At 45.6% G+C, this 25,075-nt stretch overlaps 1 protein-coding gene across 1 annotated transcript; it reads right to left on the bottom strand.

Moving 5' to 3' along the window:
- Positions 1 to 15,777: 15,777 nt before the first annotated feature.
- LOC120383643 (olfactory receptor 11A1-like) lies at positions 15,778 to 17,300 on the bottom strand. Its single transcript, XM_039501811.1, has 2 exons — positions 17,237 to 17,300; positions 15,778 to 16,743 (listed from the first exon to the last, which is right to left on the bottom strand). The coding sequence occupies exons 1-2, from the start codon at positions 17,258 to 17,260 to the stop codon at positions 15,778 to 15,780; spliced, it is 990 nt and encodes a 329-aa protein (XP_039357745.1). The 5' UTR covers positions 17,261 to 17,300.
- Positions 17,301 to 25,075: the final 7,775 nt, after the last annotated feature.

Below are 25,075 nucleotides of genomic sequence, written 5' to 3'. Positions count from 1 at the left end.
GACTGAGACTCACTCACAGGTCTGTTTTCTTGCTTTAATCTTGTAAATAACTCTCATTTCCTTTTCCTATTTAATAAATCTTCCTATAGTTCACTACAGCATTGGGTACAAGTGTCATCTTTGGTGTGAGACCCAAAGTGCAATTCACCTGAGGGAAGTCGTGAGTAACCTGAATAGTGCTGCGATTCTTGGCATAAGAGGCCGTGTACCACAGATACGGTCACCTGGGTGGCAGGAGAGACTGGTGCAGCCAAGGGGACTGTATGTGACTGGAAGGGCTGTTAAAGTGCCTGAGGAGTTTGCACTCGGTGCAGTTGGTTGGTGAAATCTAAGTTTAGAACTCACAACCAACGAGGGTTTGTGCTCTGGTTTGTAACTGTCTGCCCTGAGTATGGCACTCACCCTGTTGCATCCTCCTTGGGAGCATCACACTCACTGCTACAGGAAGTCATTGATATGAAGGACTTAACTAGATTCCAGAAGAGATTGAGCTCAATATCCAGATATAAATATCCAGAGTTATCAAAATTAATGGCAAAAACAGTTTTGGAATAAATATTAAACCTCATGTTTGGGGAGGTTAAGCCAATCTCTAACTATTGTAGTCCAACATGACACATGTTGCGGGAGATCATCCCAGAACTGTTACTGCGGTGTTCTGACACTTCCCTCTGAAACATCTAGTACTAGCCACTCTCAGAGAAAGATACTGGACAGGATGGCCCTTGGGTGTGATGTAATCTGACAGTTCCTATATTACTACGCTCTCCTAAAGTGATACAGAGAAACTAATTCCAATTAATTCAAGAAGCTACTCTTTTCATACTTCAGCCTCTGATAGGCTGTTACCTGAAAAAAGTTGACCTGGCATAGATAACTTTTTGTAACACTTTTTGGTGAAGATAATACAAAGAAATCATTTGAGGTGAAGTTCTCAAACTAGGGGTTCTGGACATTAATTCTAATAGGAGGTAAGGACGCCCAATTCCTAGGTGGCTTTGCAAATCTCAGTCTTAGACCTTCTGAAATATCTATATCTATATCTTCTTTATTCCCGTGGATTCTCTTGCAACCTGCCTGAATCAGATATAGTGAAACAGTTTTCTTATTTACTTTTAACTAAGACCATTTGTTCTTCAAATTCCTTCTTATGCTCCTAATTTTGTTCTTACACTTTACCCACCTTAAATGCCATTTGAATGTTCCTTTCTATCAGCTTTACTTAATTTTGATTTCCATTATTATCTTCCACGCTTCACCCTAGTTATCCTGAGCCAGATCCCCAGCTGGTATCAATCAGTCGTAGTTCTGTTGGAGTGATGGGCCAGATCCCGAGCTGAGGACCTTTCACAAGACATGTATCTCAATTTCCCCATTGTTAAATAGTGCTATTAACACCGACTGGCACTGCTGTGGGAAGGTGAGGCTAAAACTGCTAATATTCACAGAGAGAAGGTAAGTGAGATAATATCTTCTATTGGACCAACTTCTGCTTGTGAGAGAGACAAGCTTTCGAGTTGAGCTCTGTTTGGCTCGAAAGCTTGACTCTCTCACCAACAGAAGTTGGTCCCATAAAAGATATTATCTCACCCACCTCGTCTCTCTAATATTGTGGGACCAACACAGCTACAATAATACTGCATAAAATATTCACAAAGCACTTTCATGCCCCTGTTTGGAAAGTGGTATAGAAACACAGTCAGGAAGAGAGTGCTCACCTGTAAGCACAGGATGGCTCAAGCTTCAAGCAATGAGCTCTTATTTCTCAGGGACTGGCAGTTAGGACTCGGTTTCCAGTTAGGACTGAGGTTTTTGGGTCTCATCATTCAATAGAAACTAGATCTTCTCAGCAAAGACACCTGCATCTACCTGAATAGACGAGCAGCTGCTGTGATCTGTCTTAGAACATGCTCCTCCCACTCTATTTACAAAGTGCAGAGTCCTCATATTTGTATCCTTCTCCATGGAAGGCTGCATCTCCCTTGACTCCAGCTCTGAAGAGGCTGAGCCTGGAGAGTTAGCCCTGTGTTTTCTGTGCAGACAGTACAAACAACTGTCCTGATACAACCAACCTCCAACACCCAGAGGAATTGCCTTTCTGCTACCAGCTGTATGAGCTCATTGCTCTGCTTGGCTGAAATGTAACGTAGTGTCCCTGGAGTGTATGGCCATGCAGAGACTGACTCTCCTCGGCAATCTTTACTTATGTCAGTTGTCCCATTGCCTTTGTAGTAGAAGAAGAGAGCCTGAGACATGAGGCCTGGTATAAGGGGCCTGGTAGGAGATCTAAGGCCTGAAGTAAAGTAATCAGGCCCGGCTGATATAAAACAAAGTTAGGAAAATCAGACTGTGAGCAGAAGTCAGGCCCTGTTACAAAACATGCCTACTTGCAAGTTCACAGAACCTGGCAGGAACAGGGCTGGTGTTGGAAAAACAGAAACATTCCTAAGTAGTGCTAGGCACAGGACACTCATGTAAACTCATTCCAGAAGGGTAGTACCAGAACACCCCGATACCAAGTATGGTGTAAACACACTCCCTGAAGATAACAGGGACGCACTGACGCCTCCTAAAGATAAGGTCAGGATAACAGGGTGATGGATAGAGATGTTCTGATCGAACCAACAGGTACAAGGTAAAGTGGTAACAAGCCACCCAAGAGAGGTAATGACTGGGGAGCAGGAAGCCTGAGACTGGGTGGCCTCACTGGACCATAGCTGAGGAACACATGTGTATTTGTCCTGACCTTGACCAATCATTGCACATTCGATGCTGTTTCAAAAAAGCAAATGCAATTTTAGGTTGTATGAACAGAGGCATAACACGCAAGTCTCGGGAGGTGATAGCACCTCTGCTCGGCTCTGGTTAGCCTGAGCCGAAGACACTGTCCAATTTTGGTCATCAATGTATAGAAAGGATGTAGAGAAACTGGAAAGGATCCAGAGATGAACAACAAAGATGATCAAAGGGATAGAATGCAAGTCATGTGAGCAAAAGGCTGAAGGAACTGGGTATGTTTAGTTTGGAAAAGAGCAGATTAATGTGGGACATGGTAGCAATATTCAAACACTTGAAAGGCTGCCATAAAAAATGAGAAAAGTTGGTCTCTCTTGCCACAGTAGGCAGGACAAGAGGGAATGGGTTCAAACTGCAGCATAGCAGATTTAGATTAAATCTCAGGAATTTCTTTCACTGGAAGTTTTCAAAAGGTGGCTGGTCTTGGATGGCTGAGACTCAACAAATCCTGCATCTTGGCAGGGGGTTAGACTACATGAGCCTTGCAGTCCCTTCTAACCCAAGGCTTCTATGCTGCCACCTATTGGCCATTTTACAGTATAACTTTCCCATTAGTTTCTCGGCTACTGAAATCTACTGGTCAGTATTTCTGACCTTCACCCCTTTCCTTTCCTCTACTCTGCTGCCATCTAATGTCAATTTCCCATCGTGTCAGCCTGTTACTATACTCTCCTCTAGTGGATTCTTCTTACTATAGCTGATTCTTTCCCATTTTTGACTCTCATGTCACCTGTTGGACATTATTTAATATAACAGCCCATTTCTCAATCCACAACATCTCCTACTGTCCTCCCTTCATTACAAAGCACAAAGTTCCTTTTCTCTTCAATGCTCTTTGCTCACCACTTACACAGTGTTATACAGCTTCACCTCCCTTTCCACTTCCCACTGTTGGTCATTTGGCAACATAAGTTCTGCTTTCTTGTGCTTCCATTTTGGCTGCTGTCCACTGGGCTGCACCTTTCCCATTCCTCCTCCCTCTAGTGGTCCCACGCAGCATAAATGCATCTTTCCTCATTTCTTACCTATTGCTAGGTGTGCCCAGTTCAAAATTTTAACCATTGGGAACCAAATCACACAACAGCATGTTTGCAACAATAGTGGCCACAACTACATATACAACATTAGCGTGTCTCAAACGTTTATCGGGGTTTACCATTAATTCAGTGCATTTCTATTGCTAGGGAGTCTGTTTCCAGTGGAAATACATAGACTGAAGCTACAATGACAGCAGCCCAGTGGTTCTCCAGGCTGAGATTCTAGGAGGTGTCTAAGCGAGATAGGCACCCAAATCCTTTTGCAGTGGGAGATGGATGCTTAACTCTGTTAGGTCACTTGGAATATCCTTTCTGCAGTGCTGAAGTCATACAGTTCTCATTGGTTCCCAGCTCCCCTGCCTCTGGCTAAGTCCTGACATGCTCTCAGTGGCTGAGCCAGCACTGGTGTGTTTGGCACCACAGGAGTTCTGCTCGTTGTTAGGTGGTAGCCACTTTCTCTCACCATAGGCTGTGTCATGGCCCTAGGAGAGGGACTTGCATGCAGCAAAGCTGTCCAAGACAGCTTGGGGAGGCTGGACACCGTGTCCTGAGAACTAGCCCTCTTGGGGCATGTACTCATTGCTGTGAGTTTTGGGGACACTCATTGTAACAGGTCCCCTCCCTTTGAACTGCTCTGTGCAATTGGTGGCAGCAGAGCAGCTCGTGCCCTTGAGGGCCTCATGCAGAGCCCCTCGTCAGTGACCATTTGACAGACCCGATCCCAGAAATGGCCTCAGTTCTACCTGTGCTCTGGCTAACCCGTTGCTGGGTCTGGACAGTCCCAGTGCCCCTGGCTTGTGAGTCTACCTCTTTGTTTGCCCAACCTCCCCGCCTCCAAGGGCCCTGTGAGCCTGGCGCTGTTGCTTTGCTGGAGCTGGTCACAGCCAGGTTTCAGTCAGATAAGCACTATTGAGCTGTTCCTGGTGAAGTATCCAGAGGTTACTGCTGGGGCCTGGCTGTTTGCATCTGGCCGGTGTCAGTGTAATGAAAGTGGTTGGTTTGCAGGGGGTTATGGTCAGGATGGAATTAGGCACAATTTCAGAGGTGGCAGATTTCCTAAGCTTATGACCCCACAAAGGCTTCACCAAGAGTCTGGACAACAAAAATACCAACATTTATTTTGATAATAATGGCTTTTTTACAGATATATAAAAATGGTTAAAATTGTCTCCGCTGCTCCTGGTGCCCAGTTGAAAACTTTATGATGGGAACATGGTTTTGGCCACCTCCCTCCCTCGTCCTTCCACTTAGTTGGATAATGGGAGTTTTCAACTTAATTTTAATGGGACTATGCAACGGGACCACGGGTGTACAACCTGGAGCTGTGGGACCCCCTTATCTCTCCAGCCTGGGCTGTCTGTCGTGATGCTTTAATAGAGAGAAGCAGAATCCCCCGCCCTCCCCAGTTGCTGTTATCACACAGTCACCAGCATACAGAGACACACTCAACTGAGTTGCATGAATGCTCTCCAAGCTACTCATGAACTATACAGAGGGAGACACCACCAAATCCCCCCAGCCTCACACCCCAGAAATGTACCATCTTACACTGCTCAAGACCTTCTCTTGAACAATGCAAGCTCATTAATTAGTTCACCACTTCATCAAAGGATAGTGGGCACCAGCCTTTATAATCTGAGCAGATTCCCCAAGAATTTTAGACAAACTCACTGGTTAACGTTAAACATTAAAATAAGTTTATTAACTACAGAAAGATAGATTTTAAGTGATTATAAGTGTTAGGTAACTGTCTCTGACCCTTATGCCTAAGAAATAAAAAGGAAATACACATTCTAAATCCTAAACTTTATCAGACTCAGTAAGATTTGATTCAAACAGCTTTTCTCACCACACTGAATGTCACAGGCAGGTTACAGTTCTTAATACACAGGCTGAGTTCCCCTCCTAGCCTGGGTCCAACCTCCGCAGTTCAAAGTCTTTGTCTTCCCAGTTTTGTGTTGCCTCCAGAATATGTGGGGGAGGAGAGAGGTGGTCTCATGATGCCACTGGCCCTTATTTTATACTCTCAATTCATGTCCCTGGAAAAATACTGGCACAAACATGTCCTGGTGGGCCTTGCTGAGACACAGAGTTCAGAAATTCCCATTATGCAGTGCTTGCGCAACTGTCTTTTACAGAATTATGAATCTCTTGTTTGCAATTCCCTTGCTGGTAAATGGCTGGTGATGGCCATTTAATGAACACCCGAGTGTGGGTCAGCTCCTATGTTGTCACTGGAGAACTAACAGTGGGCGACTCCAGACTCCCAACATAATTCAATAACAACCATATAACAAAAGCTCATAACATTTTATACAATGATGATATACCTGTTTTGACAGAGGAATGTGTTTCAGCAGATTATGACCTTTCATATGATACCTTACAAGGCATGCTTTTTATGAAATATCACAATATACAAAAGATGAATATAGGGGTTACAGGGTGCTACTTTGAGGTACAGTGCATCACAGGCTCCTTGCTTCAATCACCCAGGCAGCTTTCAAAACTAAGTCTAAATTATTATCTTATAGTCTCTGCATATTTTTGTGAAAGCCACATTTACTGACTGCTTTGCTCAAGGCTTCCTTGACCTCTCTGTTTCTCAGGCTGTAGATGAGGGGGTTTACCAGGGGAGTTAGGACGGTGAAGCAAAGAGAGAGCACTTTCTTCAGATCTCTGAGTGTATCATGTTTCGGCAGCATGTAGAAAATCATTATGGTGCCATAGAAAATTGTCACCACAGTGAGGTGAGAGGAGCAGGTGGAAAAGGCCTTTTGTCTCCCGGTAATGGAAGGGATTCTTAGGATGGTGGCACTGATACACACGTAGGACATCATGGTTAGTAGGAATGGAGGCAGGGTAAATACGGAGACGAATATGAGATTCACCAATATGCTCAGGTGTGTGTCACTGCAGGACAGTTCCATCAGTAGGATGGGATCACAATAGAAATGGTTAATTTCATTTGGGCCACAGAAAATTAACTGTGATATAAATAATATAAAGATGGTAGTGGCCAAGCTACCATTTAACCATGACCCAGCAGCCAACTGGAGGCAAAACCTGTTATTCATAAGAGTTGAATAGTGCAGGGGTTTACATATTGCTAAATACCGATCATAAGACATTGCTGCTAGGAGACAGCATTCCGTACCTGCTAGAGCGCAAAAGAAATACAGTTGTGAGAGGCAGCCACTGACTGAGATGGATTTGTCCCCAGTCAGGAGACTGACCAGCATCCTGGGCAGGATAGTTGATGTGTAGCAGGTCTCCAAGCAGGACAAGTTCCCTAGGAAGTAGTACATGGGGGTGTGAAGATGCTTATCAGCCACAACTAGTGCAGTGATGAGCATGTTCCCAGCCACGGTTGCCATGTAGATCACTAGGAACATTAGAAAGAGAAGAATTTGCAGGACAGGGAGATCCCCGAATCCCAGGAGGATAAATTCTGTGACTGCCGTTTGGTTTCTCTGGATTATGTCTGCCATGGGTTAAGTCTAGGAATAATAAAGCAAACTGTGCAATTGAATTGGAAGAACAGAGCTGAAAGGTAATCAAATGTCATGAATTAATTCCATAAATATTCAGAAACTCCCTCCATTTCCTGGCTACCAGCTGAAATTTTAAGGCTAAATGTAGACTTCAGTCAAAGTGCATGTAGTCTCAGTTCGAGAACAGATCTTTTGTATCCATGTAGACCACCCTCTGCCATATCACAGCACTGACTAGTACAACAGTCCATTTCTCTGGTAGCCAAGTACTGATATGCAGGACAGACTCTTTATCTACTGTTGTATCCCATCTAGTGACATAGAGAACTTTAACAACGATGCTTAAATGCTGTATTTCACATCTGGCAATTGCCAGAATCATGCCATGACTTTGGAGTCAAAATCAATAAATACATCAACTAAAATGTTGAACCAATCTTCTCTTAGAATTAATGGAAATTAATCTCACAGTGTTTCTTGGTATATTTAGCATTTCAGTGTCCTGTAGGAGAAAGAATAATTTCTCCGCCCTCCTCACAAGAGATCAAGTTATGCCATAGATTCATGTAGTGGAGTAAATTTTCCCTTAGTTCCCGAGGAGGTGATGGTGACGTGCTCAGGGACTGGCAATGCCTTTTCTGATTCCCGACATTGACTACATAGCAGTAAAAAAATACAGCTCTTAAGAGGATGGCATTTAGGAAGAAGTAAAACCAGGCTGATGTGCAACCCTAAGTGGGGAGTGACCCTCTGCACTCCATATGATTGTGGGATGTTAATAGAGAAAAGCACTGGTGTGTGTGTCTGTGTCTGTGTCTGTGTCTGTTTAAGATGTTGTCTCTGAACTTAGTGTCTAGAAACACTCTGGCCTGTGTGAGCTTGGGTAGTAAGACGCTAGCACCACTCCGCACCCCATGTGGGGCACACTGAGTCAGATCCCCAGCTGGTGTAAATCAAGGTATCTTCATTTCTGTCAGTGGAGCAGATCCCCAACTGAGGACCTGTCACAAGACATGCATCTAATGCTCCATCTCTGTGAAATGATGCTAAGAATCCTGACTGGCCCTGCTGTGGGAAGGTGAGGATAAAACTACTTATATTCATTGGAAGAAGAGCTCTGTGTAGCTGAAAATCTTCTCTTGTTCACCAACAGAAGCTGGTCCAATAAAAGATATTACCTCACCTACCTCATCCCTCTAATATTCACAAAGCACATTCATGCCTCTGTCTGGTGGTGATATAGAAATAGAGTCAGAAAGATGGTGCTCACCTGTAACCACAGCACAGCCCAAGCTTGAAGCAATGAGCTCCTATTTCTCAGGGTTCAGCCGCCAGGATTCAGGATCCTCAGCTGAGTTTCTTGTCTCTCGTCTTTCTGCAGAAACTGGATTTTCTCAGTGAAAATACCTCCAGTTACTGAAGGGATGAGCAGGTGCATTTGATCTACCTTTGGAAAATGAGCTTCCCCTTTGATTTAAAAAGTGTAAATGCCGCCTCATATTTATATTCAGTCTTCAAACTTTTCTATAAGGTCCTGTTTCAACCTTTCTCCCACTTGGTTCATTTTGTGTCTCCAAAGCTTTGTAGCTAACAATGCCCAATGGGACTTGTACAGTGTGCCTTGTATAATTGCATCTTTTTCGAAGTCTAATAATCCATTGCGGAAAATATTTGAGATTGTGATTAAACAGCATCTTACATTTTTGGGAGATGCCTGTCCAAGATGATGGCCTCTTATAATGTCCTTGCACCACCCCATTATTAATATTAAATATATGCTGCCATCTAGTGGGCATTTCTGAAAATAGCTGCCCACATATCACCCTTACAACATGCTGCCACTGAATGGCCATTTAACATTCTGCCCCACCAACCCCACACACATGATACAGTTCTGTGATGATTTGGAAGCTACTTTCGCTGTCTCCGACTCTAGGAATATTTTCATTACACCCCTGAACAGTGCACTGACCCACAGGAACTCTCCTACCAACACTACAAGAAGAATACTGCGTGGACTCCTCCTGATGGTCGTAATGAGAAACTGGCCTTCTACACAGAGTGCTTCTGCAGATGTGCACAGGCTGAAATTGTGAACAAATAGCATCACTTACCGCATAACCTCAGCCGTACAGAATGCAAGGCCATCCACAGCCTCAGAAACAACTCTGACATTATAATCAAAGGGGCTGAGGAAGGAGGTGCTGTAGTCACCATGAACAGGTTGGATCATGAACAGGAGGCTGCCAGGCAACTCTCCAACACTACATTCTACAGGACACTATGCTCCATTCCCACTGAGGAGTATCAAAGAAACGGCACCATCTGCTCAACAAACTCCCTGCTACAGCGTGGGAACAAATCTACACAGACACACCCCTAGAGCCCCAACCAGGAGTATTCTATCTGCTACCCAAGATCCATAAACCTGGAAACCCTGGACACCCCATCATCTCAGGCATTGGCCCTCTTACAGCAGGATTATCTCACTATTTGGACTCTTTCCTCAGACCCTACGCTACCAGCACTCCTAGCTATCTTTGAGACACCACCGACTTCCTGAGAAAACTACAATGCATTGGTGATCTTCTGAAAACATCATCCCGCCCACCATGGATGTAGAAGTTCTTCATACCAATATTCATCATAAGGATGGACTACAAGCTGTCAGGAACAGTATCCCTGATGTGCCCATGACACACCTGGTAGCTGAGCTTCATAACTTTGTCCTCACCCACAATCATTTCAGATTTGGGGACAACTTATACCTTTAAGTCAGCGGCACTGCTATGGGTACCCGCATGGCCCCACAGTATGCCAATATTTTTATGGCTGACTTAGAACAACGCTTCCTCAGCTTTCGTCTCCTAGCGCCCCATCTCTACTTGTGCTACATTGATGACATCTTCATCATATGGACCCACGGGAAGGAGGCCCTTGAAGAATTCCACCTGGATTTCAACAATTTCCACGGCACCATCAACCTTAGCCTGGACTAGTCCACACAAGAGATCCACTTCCTGGACACTACTGTACAAATAAGTGATAGTCACATAAACACCACCCTATACTGGAAACCTACTTGCTGCAATACTTACCTAAATGCCTCCAGCTTCCATCCAGGACACATTACATGATCCATTGTCTACAGCCAAGCCCTAAGAGACAACCAAATTTGCGCCAATCCCTCAAACAGAGACAAACACCTACTCAATCTTAAAACTACAATACTCACCTGGGGAAGTGAGGAAAGAAATTGTCAGAGTGAGATGGGTACCCAGAAGTCACCTACTACAAGACAGGCTCAACAAGGAAAATAATAGAACACCACTGGCCATCACGTACAGCCCCATCTAAAACCTCTCCAGCACATCATCAACCATCTACAACCTATCCTGGAAACCAGATCCCTCACTCTCACAAACCTTGGGAGGCAGGCCAGTCCTCGCTTACAGACAGCCCCCCAACCTGAAGCAAATACTCACTAGCAACTACACACCACACCACAGAAACACCAACCCAGGAACCAATCCCTGTAGCAAACCTTGTTGCCTACTCTGTCTCCATATCTACTCTAGTGACATCTTCTTAGGATGCAATCACATGATGAGCCACACCATCAGGGGCTCATTCACCTGCACATTTACTAATGTAATATATGCCATTACATGCCAGCAATGCCCCTCTGCCATGTACATTGGCCAAACAGCTCAGTCTCTAGATAAAAGAATAAATGGACAGAGATCAGACATCAGGAATGGTAACATACAAAAACCAGTAGGAGAACACTTCAGTCTCCCTGGATATTAAATAAGAAATTTAAAAGTAGCCATCCTGCAACAAAAAACTTCAAAAACAGACTTCAAAGAGAAATTGCAGAGCTACAAATCATTTGAAAACTTAACACCATTAATTTGGGCTTGAACAGGGTCTAGGAGTGGCTGGCTCACTACAAAATCAATTTCCCCTCTCCGGGTATTGACACTTCCTCATCAATTATTGGGATTGGATCACATCCATCCTGATTGAATTGGCCTTGTCAACACTGGTTCTCCGCTTGTAAGGTAACTCCCTTCTCTTCATGTGCCAGTATATTCATGCTTGTATCTATACATTTCACTCCATGCATCTGAAGAAGTGGTTTTTTACCCACAAAAGCTTATATCCAAATAAATCTGTTAGTTTTTAAGGTGGCACTGGATTACTTGTTGTTTTTGTGGAAACAGACTAACACAGATACCCCTCTGACATATAACAGTATAACTTTCCCATTATTGTGTTGGCTACTGAAATCTGTTGGTCATTAGTCAATATTTCTGACACCCCCAGCCATTCCTTCTACTCTGCTGCCATCTAGTGGTCATTTCCCAGCATGACCGTGTAACGATGCCGGTTTTAGCGGGACACAACTGAGGGTATGGCTACACTTACAAATCTGCAGCGCTGGTAGTTGCAGCACTGGTCGTTCAGCTGTGCAGGGCCAGCGCTGGTGTGTGGCCACATTTGCAGCATTTGCAGCGCTGTTGGGAGTGATGAATTATGGGCAGCTATCCCAGCATTCAAGTGGCAGCAACGTGCTTTTCAAAAGAGGGAGGTGTGGGGCAGTGTGACAGGGACCGGGGGGGAGAGAGAGAGTGGATTTTTGGAACCGACACTGTGCAAAATCATAAAATTTTCCCACCCCCTTACTGTTAACTGCAAACAGCCTGCATCCAACATACTCCCTTTCCCCCCTCTGCCCCCTCCCCCTGTTCCTCTCAAGCAAAGCAAACACTCAACCCCTGTGAATGAGACAGGCAGGGGGTTATCTCATTTCATTGTTGACAGTAGTTACAGATTGATGACAGCAAACAGGAGCTGTGTTTGAAGCAGCTCCCGGTGCACGGAGCCCGGAGCTCCGAGTTGACAACAAAACCCAACCCCTTATTCTTTAACTGCAAAAGCCTGCAGACCAGATAAGCAGCTGCCGACTCCCTTTCTCGCTGCTGGTCAAGCAAAAAGCAAACACTCAACCCCTGTGAATCACCCAGGGAGGAGGATACAGATTGATCACAGCAAACAGGAGCTGTGTTTGTTTAGATAAGCAGCTCCGGTAGAGCAGCTCCGGTAGCAACGGGAGTTTACAACAAAACAAAGAGAGGCTGCATAACAAAACAAAGGGAGTAATTTAGTTAAAAGCATTCTGGGATACATCCTTATACCCTGGAGGCCAATAACAGCACTGGTGTGTGGCCACACTTGATGACCAGCGCTGCAGCACCAGCGCTGCAATCCTTATTCCCCATGCTGAGCCAGGCGTACGGCCAGCGCTGCAGCCAGGGAGTTGCAGCGCTGGATGTGCCCTGCAGGTGTGGACACTTACTAATTGCAGCGCTGGAAAGCCTCCACCAGCGCTGCAACTCCCAAGTGTAGCCATACCCTGAGAGTGCCAATTCAGGACAAATTGCTTAAAGCAGGGTAGTTACAGCCCAAGGATATGGCTACACTTGCAACTTCAAAGCGCTCAGCACTTTGAAGTGCGAGTGTGATAACGGCGCCAGTGCTGGGAGAGAACTCTCCCAGCGCTGAAGGTACTCCACCTCCCCGTGGGGATTATTCTTTTTTCACACCCCTGAGCGAGAAAGTTGCAGCGCTGTAAAGCGCCTGTGTAGCCAAGGCCCAAGGCTGGGGTGTTTCCACCTCTAAGGCAAACCAAAACAGCCAAACAAGATCAAGTCTCTGGAGTACATTCCCATATGGGATGGGTCACTCAGTCCTTTGTTCAAAGCCTCTGTTTGTAGCAAAGTCTCTCCAGAGGTAAGAAGCAGGATTGAAGACCAGATGGAGATGAGGCATCAGCCTTTTATCGTCTTTTCCACATGTAAGAATACCTCTTTGTTCTTACTTTGGAAAATTACAGCAAAATGGAGTCTGGAATCACATGGGCAAGTTCCTGCATACTTTGCTGAGTTACAAGGCGTAGCTGCCTTCTCTCAATGGGTCAGTTGTGTAGCTGATGGTCCTTAATGGGCCATCAAGCAGGCTAGGCAGAGCTAACACCAACTAGTCTGGGATGTTTCCCAGAAGCACAGCACACATTTGAAAAACAGACAGTATAGAACCAATATTCATAACTTCAACTACAAAATTGACACACACATATAGACAGCATCATCATAACCAGCAAACCATAACCTTGTCTTAGACATCTCATTTGACCCTCTTTATACAAGATTTGGTGCCACTACAGGACCTTGGTTGCAACCATGTTCTATATGGTCCCAGTTCAAATCAATAACATGGCAGACAGCCTGGATTATTAGTGGATTAATGGATTATTCTATTGCTGCCTCTTTCCAGTTCTTGACTCATGTCACCTGCTGGCCATTATTTAGAAAACTGCCCACTTCTGACTCTGCAACATCTGCTACTATCCATAGTTCATTACATACATAAAGGTCCTTATTTCTTCTGGGTCCTTTCCTCACCAATTATAGAGCATTATACAGATTCACCTCCCTTTTCTCTTCCCTCGGATGGTCATTTGGCAACATAATTTCTCCTGTCTTGCCCTTCCACTTTGGCTGCTATTGGTTGCCTATTGGTCAGAAGGGCTGCAACTTTCCCATTCCTCTGCTCTCTAGTGATCCTAGGGAGCATAATCTCACCTCTTCTCATTTCTTACCTACTGCTAGGTGTGCGCTGTTCCAAATTAGAGCCACTAAGAACCAAATCGTACAACAGCATGTTTGCAACATTAGTGGCTACAACAGCACCTACAACAACAGCAGCAGCTCTCAAAGGTTCAGCAGGGGTGTCCCATCAATATAGGGAATTTCTGTTTCCAATGGAAATGCATAGATTGAACCTACTGAAATAGAATCCCAGCAGCTCTTCAGGCTGAGATTCTCAGAGGAGTCTAAGGGTGTTAAATGCCCAAATCCCATTTCACAGGGATTTGGGTGCATAACTCCATTAGGGCCCTTGGAAAATCCTTCCCGCAGTGCTGAAGTCCTTCTGTTCTCACCGGTGTCCACCTCCCCTGCCTCTGGCCAAGCCCTGACATGCTCCCAGAGATTAAGCCAGCACTACCATTTGGGCATCACAGGAATTCTGCCCGTTGGTAGCCACTTCATCTCACCATAGGTTGCCTCATGCCCCAAGGGGAGGGACCTGAGTGCAGCAGAGCTGACTAAGGCACATAGGACTGGCTAGGCATCATGCGCTGAGAACTAGCCCTCTCGGGACAGGTGCTTGTTGCAGTCAGATTTGGGGATGCTCATTGCAACAGTTCCCCTCCCTTTGAACTGCTCTGTGCTGTTGGCAGCAAAAGGGCAGCTTCTACCCTGCAGGGCCACATGCCAAGTCCCTCCTCAGTGACTGTTTGACAAACCCGACCCTAGGAATGGCCTCAGTTCTACGTGTGCCCTGGCAAATCCGCTGCTGGATCTGGGCAGTCCCTGTGCCCCTGGCTTGTGAGTCTACCTCTCTCTTTGCCCAACATCCCAGCCTCCAAGGGCCCCGTGAGCCTGGTGCTGGTGCTTTGCTGGAGCTGGTCACAGCCAGGTTTAGCCCAGATAATTGCTATGAAGCTGTTTCTGGTGAAGTGTCCAGAGGTCACTGCTGAGGCCTGGCTATTTGCATCCGGCCTGTGTGAGCACAGTGAAGGTGGCTGGTTTGCAGAGGGGTATGATGACAATAAGCACAATTTCAGGGGTGGCAGATTTCCCAGGCTTACGTCCCCATCTATGTTGCACCAGGAGTTAGTATTTTTATTGTCCAACCATTAATTTTGATCAAAGATTGCTTTTTATGGAAATAAAAAAAATGGTTAAAATTGTCATCACTCTGCCTGGTGCCCAGTTAAAAACTCCATGATGGAAGGTGGTTATGGCCACTCTCCTCCCTGGTCCTTCCAGTTAGATGGACAACAATGTCCTGAGCTCCTGCTGGATCCTCTGTTTCATATTTAGGGGAATAAAAAATGATCTGCAGAAACAAACATGATGTCACCCATTGTGTTTTGTTTGTATTTGACAGTCTGAATTTGATGACAAGACTTTATTATCTAACATAGCAAAACAATGAACAGGGGATATACACAGGGATTTACTTGGATAATTAGCAGGTTTAGTGCCTTACACAATGTCAGCTCTGTGCATTTTCAGACACTGTACAAGTTCATCCTATAGGGTGAACATTTAGCCAGCACGATGGAGAAAAATATAATCATACTGTGTGTCTCAGTGCTGAACATGAGAGAGTGACAGCTGTCCGCAACCTCACTTTGCTATATGTTGTGTAACATGGAGGCAGAACTGGACTACAAAGACTGTCTCAGTAACTCCATACAGATCATCTCCATTTTTTTCATATTAGCGCTGAGATTTCCAATGGGAGTTTTCAATTTAATTTCAATGGGAGCTGATAGACTGAAGTTTTCAAGCTGCCTGGGTGATTTAGACAAAGTCTCAGCATGTTTTTGTGAAAGCCACATATTTACTGACTGCTTTGCTCAAGGCATCCTTAACCTCTCTGTTTTTCAGGCTGTAGATGAGGGGATTTAACAGGGGAGTCATGACTGTGTAGGAAAGAGAGAGCACTTTGTTCAGGAAGCTTAATGTATTGTGTTTTGGAAGCACATAGACAATCATTAGGGTTCCATAGTAAATTGTCACCACAATGAGATGGGAGGAGCAGGTGGAAAAGGCCTTTTGTCTCCCAGTGGTGGAAGGGATACTCAGGATGCTGGCAATGATACACACATAGGATGTCAGGGTTAGTAGGAATGGAGGCAGGGTGAATATACAGGATAGGCTGAAATGGAAGAATACTAACCAGTTTGTGTCACTGCAGGAGAGCTCCATAAAAGGGAGGGCATCACAATAGAAATGGTCAATTTCATTTGGGCCACAGAAAGTTAACTGTGATAGGAATAAGACAAAGACGACAGTAACCAAACAACCATTTAACCATGACCCAGCAGCCAACTGGAGGCAAAACCTGGTATTCATAAGAGTTGAATAGTGCAGGGGTTTACATATTGCTAAATACCGATCATAAGACATCGCTGCTAGGAGATAGCATTCTGTACATGCCAGAGAACCAAAGATAAAAAATTGTGTGAAGCAGCCACTGAATGAGATGGTTTTGTCCCCAGTCATGAAACTGGCCAGCATCCTGGGCAGGATGGTTGAGGTGTAGCAGGTCTCCAAGCAGGACAAGTTGCCCAGGAAGAAGTACATGGGGGTGTGAAGCTGCTGATCAGTCACAACGAGCACCACGGTGAGGGTGTTCCCAGCAACGGTTGCCATGTAGATCACTAGGAACATCAGGAAGAGAAGAATTTTCAGTTCAGGGAGATCCCCAAATCCTAGGAGGATGAATTCTGTGACAGCTGTTTGATTTCTCCAGTCTCTGTCTGCCATGTGTTTAGTCTAGGAACAATAAAACAAACTGTGCAATTGAAATGGACACACATAGTTAAAAGTTTGTGATTTAATCAATAAATATTCAGAAACTACCCTTCCTCTCCTGGTTATGGGTTGAAATTTTAAGGCTAAATGTGTATCTCAAACTAAGTGCAAGGAGTCTCAGTCTGAGCCTAGAACATGGCTGTCCAGGTAGATCTCCCTCTATCATGTCAGAACAATGTCTAATATAATAGGCCATTTCTCTGGTAGATGAGTACTGATATGACAGATCAGACCATTTCTTTATCTGGTGTCATATTCCTTCTAGTGACATACAGGAGATTAACAATGATGCTTAAATGCTGTATTTCACTTCTGGCAATGGCCAGAATCATGCCATAACTTAGGAGTCAGAATTAATAAATACATCAATTAAAATGTTGGACTGAGATTTCCAGTGCAGCCTAGTGTTTGTATGCAGAGGTTTCCTGGTAGAATTAGTAGAAATTAATCTAACCATATATCCTGGTATATTCAACATTTCAGTGCCTTGTAGGAGAAGGAATAATTTTCATTTCAAGAGATCAGTTTTTGCCATACGTTCTGAAGTGGAGTAAATTCTCTCTTAGTTCCTCTGGTGGTGATGGTGACGTGGTGAGGGACTGGCAATGCCTTTTCTGATTCCCGACATTAACTACGTAGGAGTAATAAAATAAAGCTCTTTGGGAGGATGAATCTTAGTTGAGACAGAACCAGGCTGATGTGCAACCCTAACTGGGGAGTGACCCTCTGCACTACATAATATTTGTGGGATGATAATTCACTTGGGGATGGGGGTGGAAGATGTTGTCCCTGAAATAGGAGTCTAGAAACAATCTAGGATGTGTCATCCGGGCTAGTAAGACTCTGTCTCCACTCACCACTCCACTGAGGCACACACTGAGCCTGATCCCCAGGTGATATAAATCAAGGCAGCCCCATTTGTTTCAGTGGGGCAGTTCCCCAACTGTGGACCTGTCACAGAACATGGTTCTGAGGCGCCACCTCTGTGAAATGGTGCTATGAATGCTGACTGGCACTGCTGTGGGAAGGTGAGGCTAAAACAGCTAATATTCACCTGAAGAAGAACCCTGTGTCGCTCAAAAGCTTCTGGTTTCAGAGTAGCAGCCGTGTTAGTCTGTATCTGCAAAAAGAACAGGAGTACTTGTGGCACCTTAGAGACTAAAAAATTTATTTGAGCATAAGCTTTCGTGGGCTACAGCCCACTTCATCGGATGCATAGAATGGAACATACAGTAAGAAGACACATGTACATACAGAGAATATGAAATGGTGGAAGTTGTTATACCAACTCTAAGAGGCTAATTAGTTCATAGAATAGCACCTAGTCCAACCCCTTGCTCAAAGCAGGACTAATCCCCAAACAGGTTTTTGCCCCAGATCCCTAAATGGCCCCCTCAAGGATTGAACTCACAAACCTGGGTTTAGCAGATCAGTGCTCAAGCTATCCTTCCCTCCAAAAAAGATGAGCTATTAGCAGCAGGAGAAAAAAAAACTTTTGTAGTGATAATCAAGATGGCCCATTTAAGACAGTTGACAAGAAGGTGTGAGGATACTTATCATGGGGAAATAGATTCAATCTGTGTAATGACCCAGCCACTCCCAGCCCAAGTTAATGGTATCTAGTTTGCAAATGAATTCCATTTCAGCAGTTTCTCACTGGAGTCTGTTTTTGAAGCTTTCTGCTGCAAAATTGCTACCTTTAAGTCTGTTACTGAGTGAACAGAGAGGTTGAAGTGTTCTCCTACTGATGTTTTAATGTTGTGATTCCTGATGTCAGATTTGTGTCCATTTTTTCTTTTGTGTAGAGACTGTCTGGTTTGGTCAACGTACATGGCAGAGGGGCATTAACTCGGGGCTTGAATACAGACTGGGAGTGGCTGGTATCATCTTAATTAATTAGTTTCTAAATTGCTACTAGTACTTCTGTTCTTTTTTCAAAAGCTTCTGTCATTCACCAACAGGAGTTAGTGCAATATAAGATATTACCTCACCCAGCTTGTCCCTCTAATATTCACAAAGCACATTCATGCCCCTGTTTGATGGTGGTATAGAAATGCAGTCAGGCAGATAGTGCTCACCTGTAACCATAGCACAGCCCAAGCTTGAAGAGATGAGCTCTTATTTCTTAGATGTGGCTGTCAGGATTCAGGTTCGTCAGCTGAGGTTCTTGTCTCTCCTATTTCTTCTTCAAAAACTGGGTTTTCTCAGTGAAGAGACCTGGAGTTACCTGAAGGGACGAGCAGGTGCATTTGATCTACCTTTGGAAAATGAGATTCCCGTTGGATTTACAAAACGTAAATCCTCTTTCATATTTGTATTCGGTCTTCACGGTTTTTGGTACGGTCCCACTTCAACCTTTCTCCCATTTGGCTCATTCTGTGTCTCCAAAGCTTTGTAGCTAACAATGCCCTGTGGAACTTGTATAGTGTGACTTGTATAATTGTATCTTTTATTAAGTCTAATTATTCCATGTAGAAAATAATTGAGATCATGAACAAATACCAGCTCTCATTCTTGGGAGATACCTGTAAAGATGATGGCCTGTTATAATGTACTTGCCCTACCCCATTGTTAATATTCAATCTATGCTGCCACTAGTGGCCCTTTTTCTAGTATAACTTTCCCATTGTATTGCCTACTAAAATCTTTTGGTCACTACTCAGTATTTCTGACACCCCCTCTCATTTCCTCTCCTCTGTTGCCATCTAGTGTTGATTTCCCAGCCTGTTTCTTTGCTCTTCTCTATTGGATTCTTCTTGCTATCATAGCCAGGGGCGGCTCTAGACATTTTGCCGCCCCAAGCACGGCGTCATACCGCGGGGGGCGCTCTGCTGCTCGCCGGTCCCGCAGCTCCAGTGGACCTCCCTCAGGCATGCCTGCAGAGGGTCTGCTGGTCGTGCGGCTTTGGTGGAGCCGCGGGACCAACGGACTCTCCGCAGGCATGCCGCCAAAGGCACCCTGCCTGCCGCCCTCCCAGCGACCGGCAGACCGCCCCCCATGGCATGCCACCCCAAGCACGCGCTTGGCATGCTGGGGCCTGGAGCTGCCCCTGATCATAGCTGCCTCTTTCCAGTTCTTGAGTCATGTCAACTGCTGGCCATTAGTTAGTATAACAGCCCGTTTCTCACTCCCCAACATCTGCCAGTATCCATAGTTGCAGAGGTCCTTTTCTCTTCAGGGCCCATTCCTCACAATTAAATAACCATTATTCAACTTCACCTCCCTTTCCACTTCTTTCAGGTGGTCATTTGGCAACATAACATCTTCTTTCTTGCCCTTCCAATTTGGCTGCTATACACTGGGCAACACCACTACATCTTTCCATTCCTCTGCCCCCTAATGACCCTAAAGAGCATAATCACACCTTTCCTCATTTCTTACCTACTGCTACGTGTGCGCTACTCCAAAGTATAGCCACTGAGAACCAAATCGTAGAACAACCTGATTGCAACATTAGTGGCTGTAGTAGAGAGAGCCTGAGACATAAGGCCTAAGGCCTGAACAGAAGTCAGGCCCTTCTGCTATAAAGCAAAGTCAGACTCTGAGCCAAAATCAGGGTGTTACTGAGCATGCCTGCTGGCAGGTTCACTCTCTGATATATGAAGTTGGCAAGAACAGGGCTGGAGTTGCAAAAACAGAAGCACTCCTAGGCACTAACCAGTGACGTAAACACATTCCAGAGGGATGGTACCAGAACATCCCGATGCCAAGAATGGTAGAAACACATTCCTCAAAGATAAGAGGAACATGCTGACCCCTTAAAGATAAGGTAAGGAAGACAATAAGAAGGATAGAGATGTTTTGATATGGTATTGGGTGGTAACAAATCACATCAGGGGGCAGTCACAAACGATGTCAGAGGTGCAATACGAAACTTGTTTGTATCAGTATATAAAAGAAGAATCGCAGAGGGGGTGTCTTTGTCCGGCCTAAGAGGGAACGGAAATACCTGCTGTTCACTGAACCGTGTCTATTTTCATGGGCATACATGTTCTAGTGTAACTATAGACATTGATGAAGGCAACGAGGACTGTGCTTCGTCGGCAATAAAACTGGCCAAGTGCCTTCACTACTGAACAGGAGTCTGGTAGTTTTACTGGATAGTTCGACCAAAGTCTGCTGTACTTGCTACCTGGCCAGAGCCAGTGCAGCAAATGAGAGAACACATACATGCAGCCAAAGCATCTAACGACAGCGGCTACAACAGCACCTTAAACAATGGCAGTGGCTCACAAATGTTTAGCAGGGGTTTCTCACCCATCCAGTGCATTTCTGTTGATGTGGGGTCTGTTTCCGATGGAAATGCATAGATTGAACCTACCATGACAGAACACCAGTGGCTGTCCAGGCAGAGCTTCTCATAGGTTTTTAAGGAAGTTAAGCATCCAACTTAAGGATTTGGGTGCCTAACTCCTTAGGTCCCTTGGAAAGTAATTTCTGCAGAGCTGAAGTCCTACCGTTGTCAATGGTGCCCATCACCCCTGTCTCTGGCCAAGCCCTGACATGCTCCCAGTGACTGAGCCAGCCCTGCCATTTTGACATCACAGGAGTTCTGCCCATTGGTATGTGGTAGCTGCATCCTCTCGCCATAGGTTGCCTCATGGCCCAAGGAGAGGGCCCTGCATACAGCAGAGCTGTCTAAGGCACCTGGAGCTGGCTGGACACTGTGCCCTGAGAACTACCCCTCTAGGGACGGGCGCTTGTTGCAGTGAGTTTTGGGGACACTCATTGCAACAGTTCCCCTCCCTTTGAAATTCTCTGTGCAGCTGGAGGCAGCAGAGCAGCTTCTGTCCTGCAGGGCCACATGCCAAGTCCCTCCTCAGTGACTGTTTGACAGACCCGACCCCAGGAATGGCCTCAGTTCTACATGTGCCCTGGCTAACCCGCTGCTGGTTCTGGACAGACTCAGTGGACCTCACTTGTGAGTCTAGTTCTTTCTTTGCCCAACTTCCCGCCTCCAAGGGTCTGGTGATCCTGGTGCTGTGGCTTTGCTGGAGCTGGTCACAACCGGGCATAGCTCAGATAAGAGCTATAACACTGTTCCTGGTGAAGTGTCCATAGGTAACTGCTGGGGCCACTACTAGAAAAAGGGCCTCTAGGTGGCATCATATATTGAATATTAATAACAGGGTAGGGCAAGTGCATTATAACAGGCCATCATCTTGATAGGTATCTCCCAAGAATGAAAGCTGGTATTTGCATCTGACCTGTGTGAGCACAGTGAAGATGGTGAAATTGCAGATGCATATGACGGCAATAAGCACAATTTCAGGGGTGGCGGATTTCCCAGGCTTGCGACCCCATCTATGCTGCACCAGGAGTTAGTATTTTTATTGTCCAAACATTTATTTTGATCAGAAATGGATTTTTTTATGGAAATAAAAAAAATGGTTACAATTGTCTCCACTCCATCTGGTGCCCAGTTGGAAAGTCTATGATGGGACCATGTTTATGTTCACCTCTCTCCCTGGTTAAAAGAACAATGCTGCCCTGAACTCTGTTTGGATTCTCCATTGTGTCCTTAGGGGCATTAGAAATGATTTGTAGCTACAAGCATGATGAAGTCATTCTGTCATGGATCCACAGGTCCGGTGCTCTTGAACAGCTGTGGAAGAGTCCCTGGGAGGACCCCTTTAGTGTGTCAGTCCCCTTAGGGTCACACTCTCAGCAGGATAGGCCTCTTGGCTTCACCACCTCCTGGAACCTAATGTAGCAGCCTTCAGTACCCCTGCTTCTCACCGTGAGGTACCCTCAGCAAGTCCACCTGCATTGGACACTTGGGGACGACTTGCACACCCAAAGGGGGCAATGCACCCCTGACTTCCTGACTCTAAGGTGACTCTCAGCCAGTGTTGTAAAAGCAGGGAAGCGGGAAAGGTTGTTAGATGTCTAGAACACAGCATAGAAAGTTCTTAGTCAATGTAGAGAACAGAAACTTACATCATAGTCCATTCGGGTGAGTCCCAAGCCCAGAACCCTATGATCTCTCTTTAGTCCCAGTCCAGAAGCTTCTCCCCTGCCTCCAGAAACCCTCGCTTAAGAACACTACCTGGCATCTCCCTAGTCCTTTGTCCTCCACCTGCTGACACCCAGCTGGCTTCCTAGGGCGGGTAGGCCACCCATGGTTGTTTGTTGCTAGGTGTCAAATATCCAGGCAATTGTAGTGTCCATTGTCTTCTGAGACTCTCCATGGGCATGGGGCCTAGGCCCCAGGCAGCTAGGCATCGGTCACACCTGTATCTCTGAGCCTCTGCAAAGAGTAAACAGCCTTTTCCCCATCACATTCTGTACCTTGAGGGAGCACCCTGTAACCCCCATATTCATCAATGGTATATAATAATGATACTTCATGTAAAGCATGCCATGTAAGGTATCATGGGGAAGGTTATGATCAGCTGAAAACCATCGTTCTCTCAAATTACGTGTAGCATGCGTGCATATAAAATTATAAGATTGTGCGGTATGATTATCATTGAAATATGCATGCTGTAAGTTTGGATGTAGCCCAGAAACCAACTCACAGAGAGCGACAAAAGAAATGATTAACGACTGGGCAGACACTGAAGAGCGTCGCAATCTATTGTCCAGCAAGGCAGGGACGAATCCAATGACTCACCTGGCAGAAGACCACACCAGGGAATTACTCAACCCTGTGACTCAGCAACGTCCCCCCACTTCCCCCCACCAGACATGCTTGGATTTGTCTTCCAGAGCACATGGGTAAGATATAAAATGGAACACAGGGGCACGAAAGTTTGTCCTTTCTCCTCCCCCCACTTAGACTGAAGGCAATGGGAATGCTGGAGCTGGGGAGACTGGTCCCAGGCTCGGAAGGAAGCCTATGTAAGAAAGACTGTCCCCAACCTGCAATACGCAGTAGAGTGAAAAAAACTGCTTAAACTAGATATTGTTTAAGTCTAACCAGGTTGAGGGTCTAGACCGGGGTGGCCAACCTGTGGCTCCGGACCCATATGCGGCTCTTCAGAAGTTAATAGGCAGCACCTTGTATACAAATGGACTCTGGGGCTGCAGCTACAGGCGCCAACTTTCCAATTGCCGGGGGGTGCTCACTGCTCAACCCCTGGCTCTGCCACAGGCCCTGACCCCACTCCACCCCTTCCCACCCCCTTTGCTGAGCCTGCTGTGCCCTTGCTCCTCTCCTCCCCCTGCCCCGAGCCTCCTGCATGCCATGAAACAGCTGATCAGGAGGTGTGGGAATGGAGGGGGAGGCACTGATCAGTGGGGCTGTCGGTGTGCTGGAGGTGCTGGGAGTGTGTGGGGAGAGAGAGCTGATGGGGAGCTGCTGACGTATTACTGTGACTGTTTGGCAATGTACATTTGTAAATTCTGGCTCCTTCTCAAGCTCAGGTTGGCCACCTCTGGTTTAGACTGCATGCTTATCTTTTATTTTCCTTTGGTAACTTATTTGAACTTTTTGCCTATCACTTATAACCTCTTAAAATCTATCTTTTGTGGACAATAAACTTACTTTTATGTTTGTCTGAAGTGTTTGGTAAATCTGCTCAGGTAAGAAGAAGGGTTGTGCATGTCCACTTTCCCTTGAAGTAAGTGGTGACTCCGTTAATAAATTTGCATTGTTCAAGAAAGGATCTTGAACAGTGCAGGACAGTATATTCCTGGGAGCTGGGGGGAGCTGGTTGGTGCCTTTCTCTGTGAGATTTCATGAGTGACTCTGGGAGAACTCAGACAAGCTATGTGCATGTGGGGCTTCACACGATGCTGGATTGAGTGATAACAGCACCTGGAGGGGTTTGCTGCTTGTCACTAGCACAGCATTGTGAGAGACACCCCAGGCTAGTGAGTTCAGGGGGCACAGCGGTCCCACAGTTCCAGGTCATACCCCTGACCTAGTTAAATATTCAACATATAGGGGAAACTGAGGCATGGAACATATTCATACAAAACATTATGAAAAATTCCCACTTCGTCACATCTCTTCCCCCTTTGAATCTGAACTGAACGGGGTCACTTCAGCCAGTGACCTGGGGAAATTCAGGTACCCCTTTCTATGAGAAAGCATCTGCCATAAGATTTGCACTCCCATTAACATGAATCACTTCCATATCATAATCCTGGAGGATCAGACTCCATCTCAAAAACTTGGCATTAGTCCCTTTCATTTGATACAGCCATGTCAGGGGAGAGTGGTCAATATACATGGTAAAGTGCCCTGCAAATAGATATGGCTGCAACTTTTTAAGAGCCCACACAATGGCCAGGCATTCCTTCTCTGTGACGGCCTAGTTCTGCTCCCGGGGAAGCCATTTCTTGC

The sequence above is a fragment of the Mauremys reevesii genome, linkage group 15 (genome assembly GCF_016161935.1).
Source record: "Mauremys reevesii isolate NIE-2019 linkage group 15, ASM1616193v1, whole genome shotgun sequence".
Classification (NCBI taxonomy): domain Eukaryota; kingdom Metazoa; phylum Chordata; order Testudines; family Geoemydidae; genus Mauremys; species Mauremys reevesii.
Note: the sequence above shows the minus strand (reverse complement) of the source record. Positions and strands in the feature narration are given on the sequence as shown.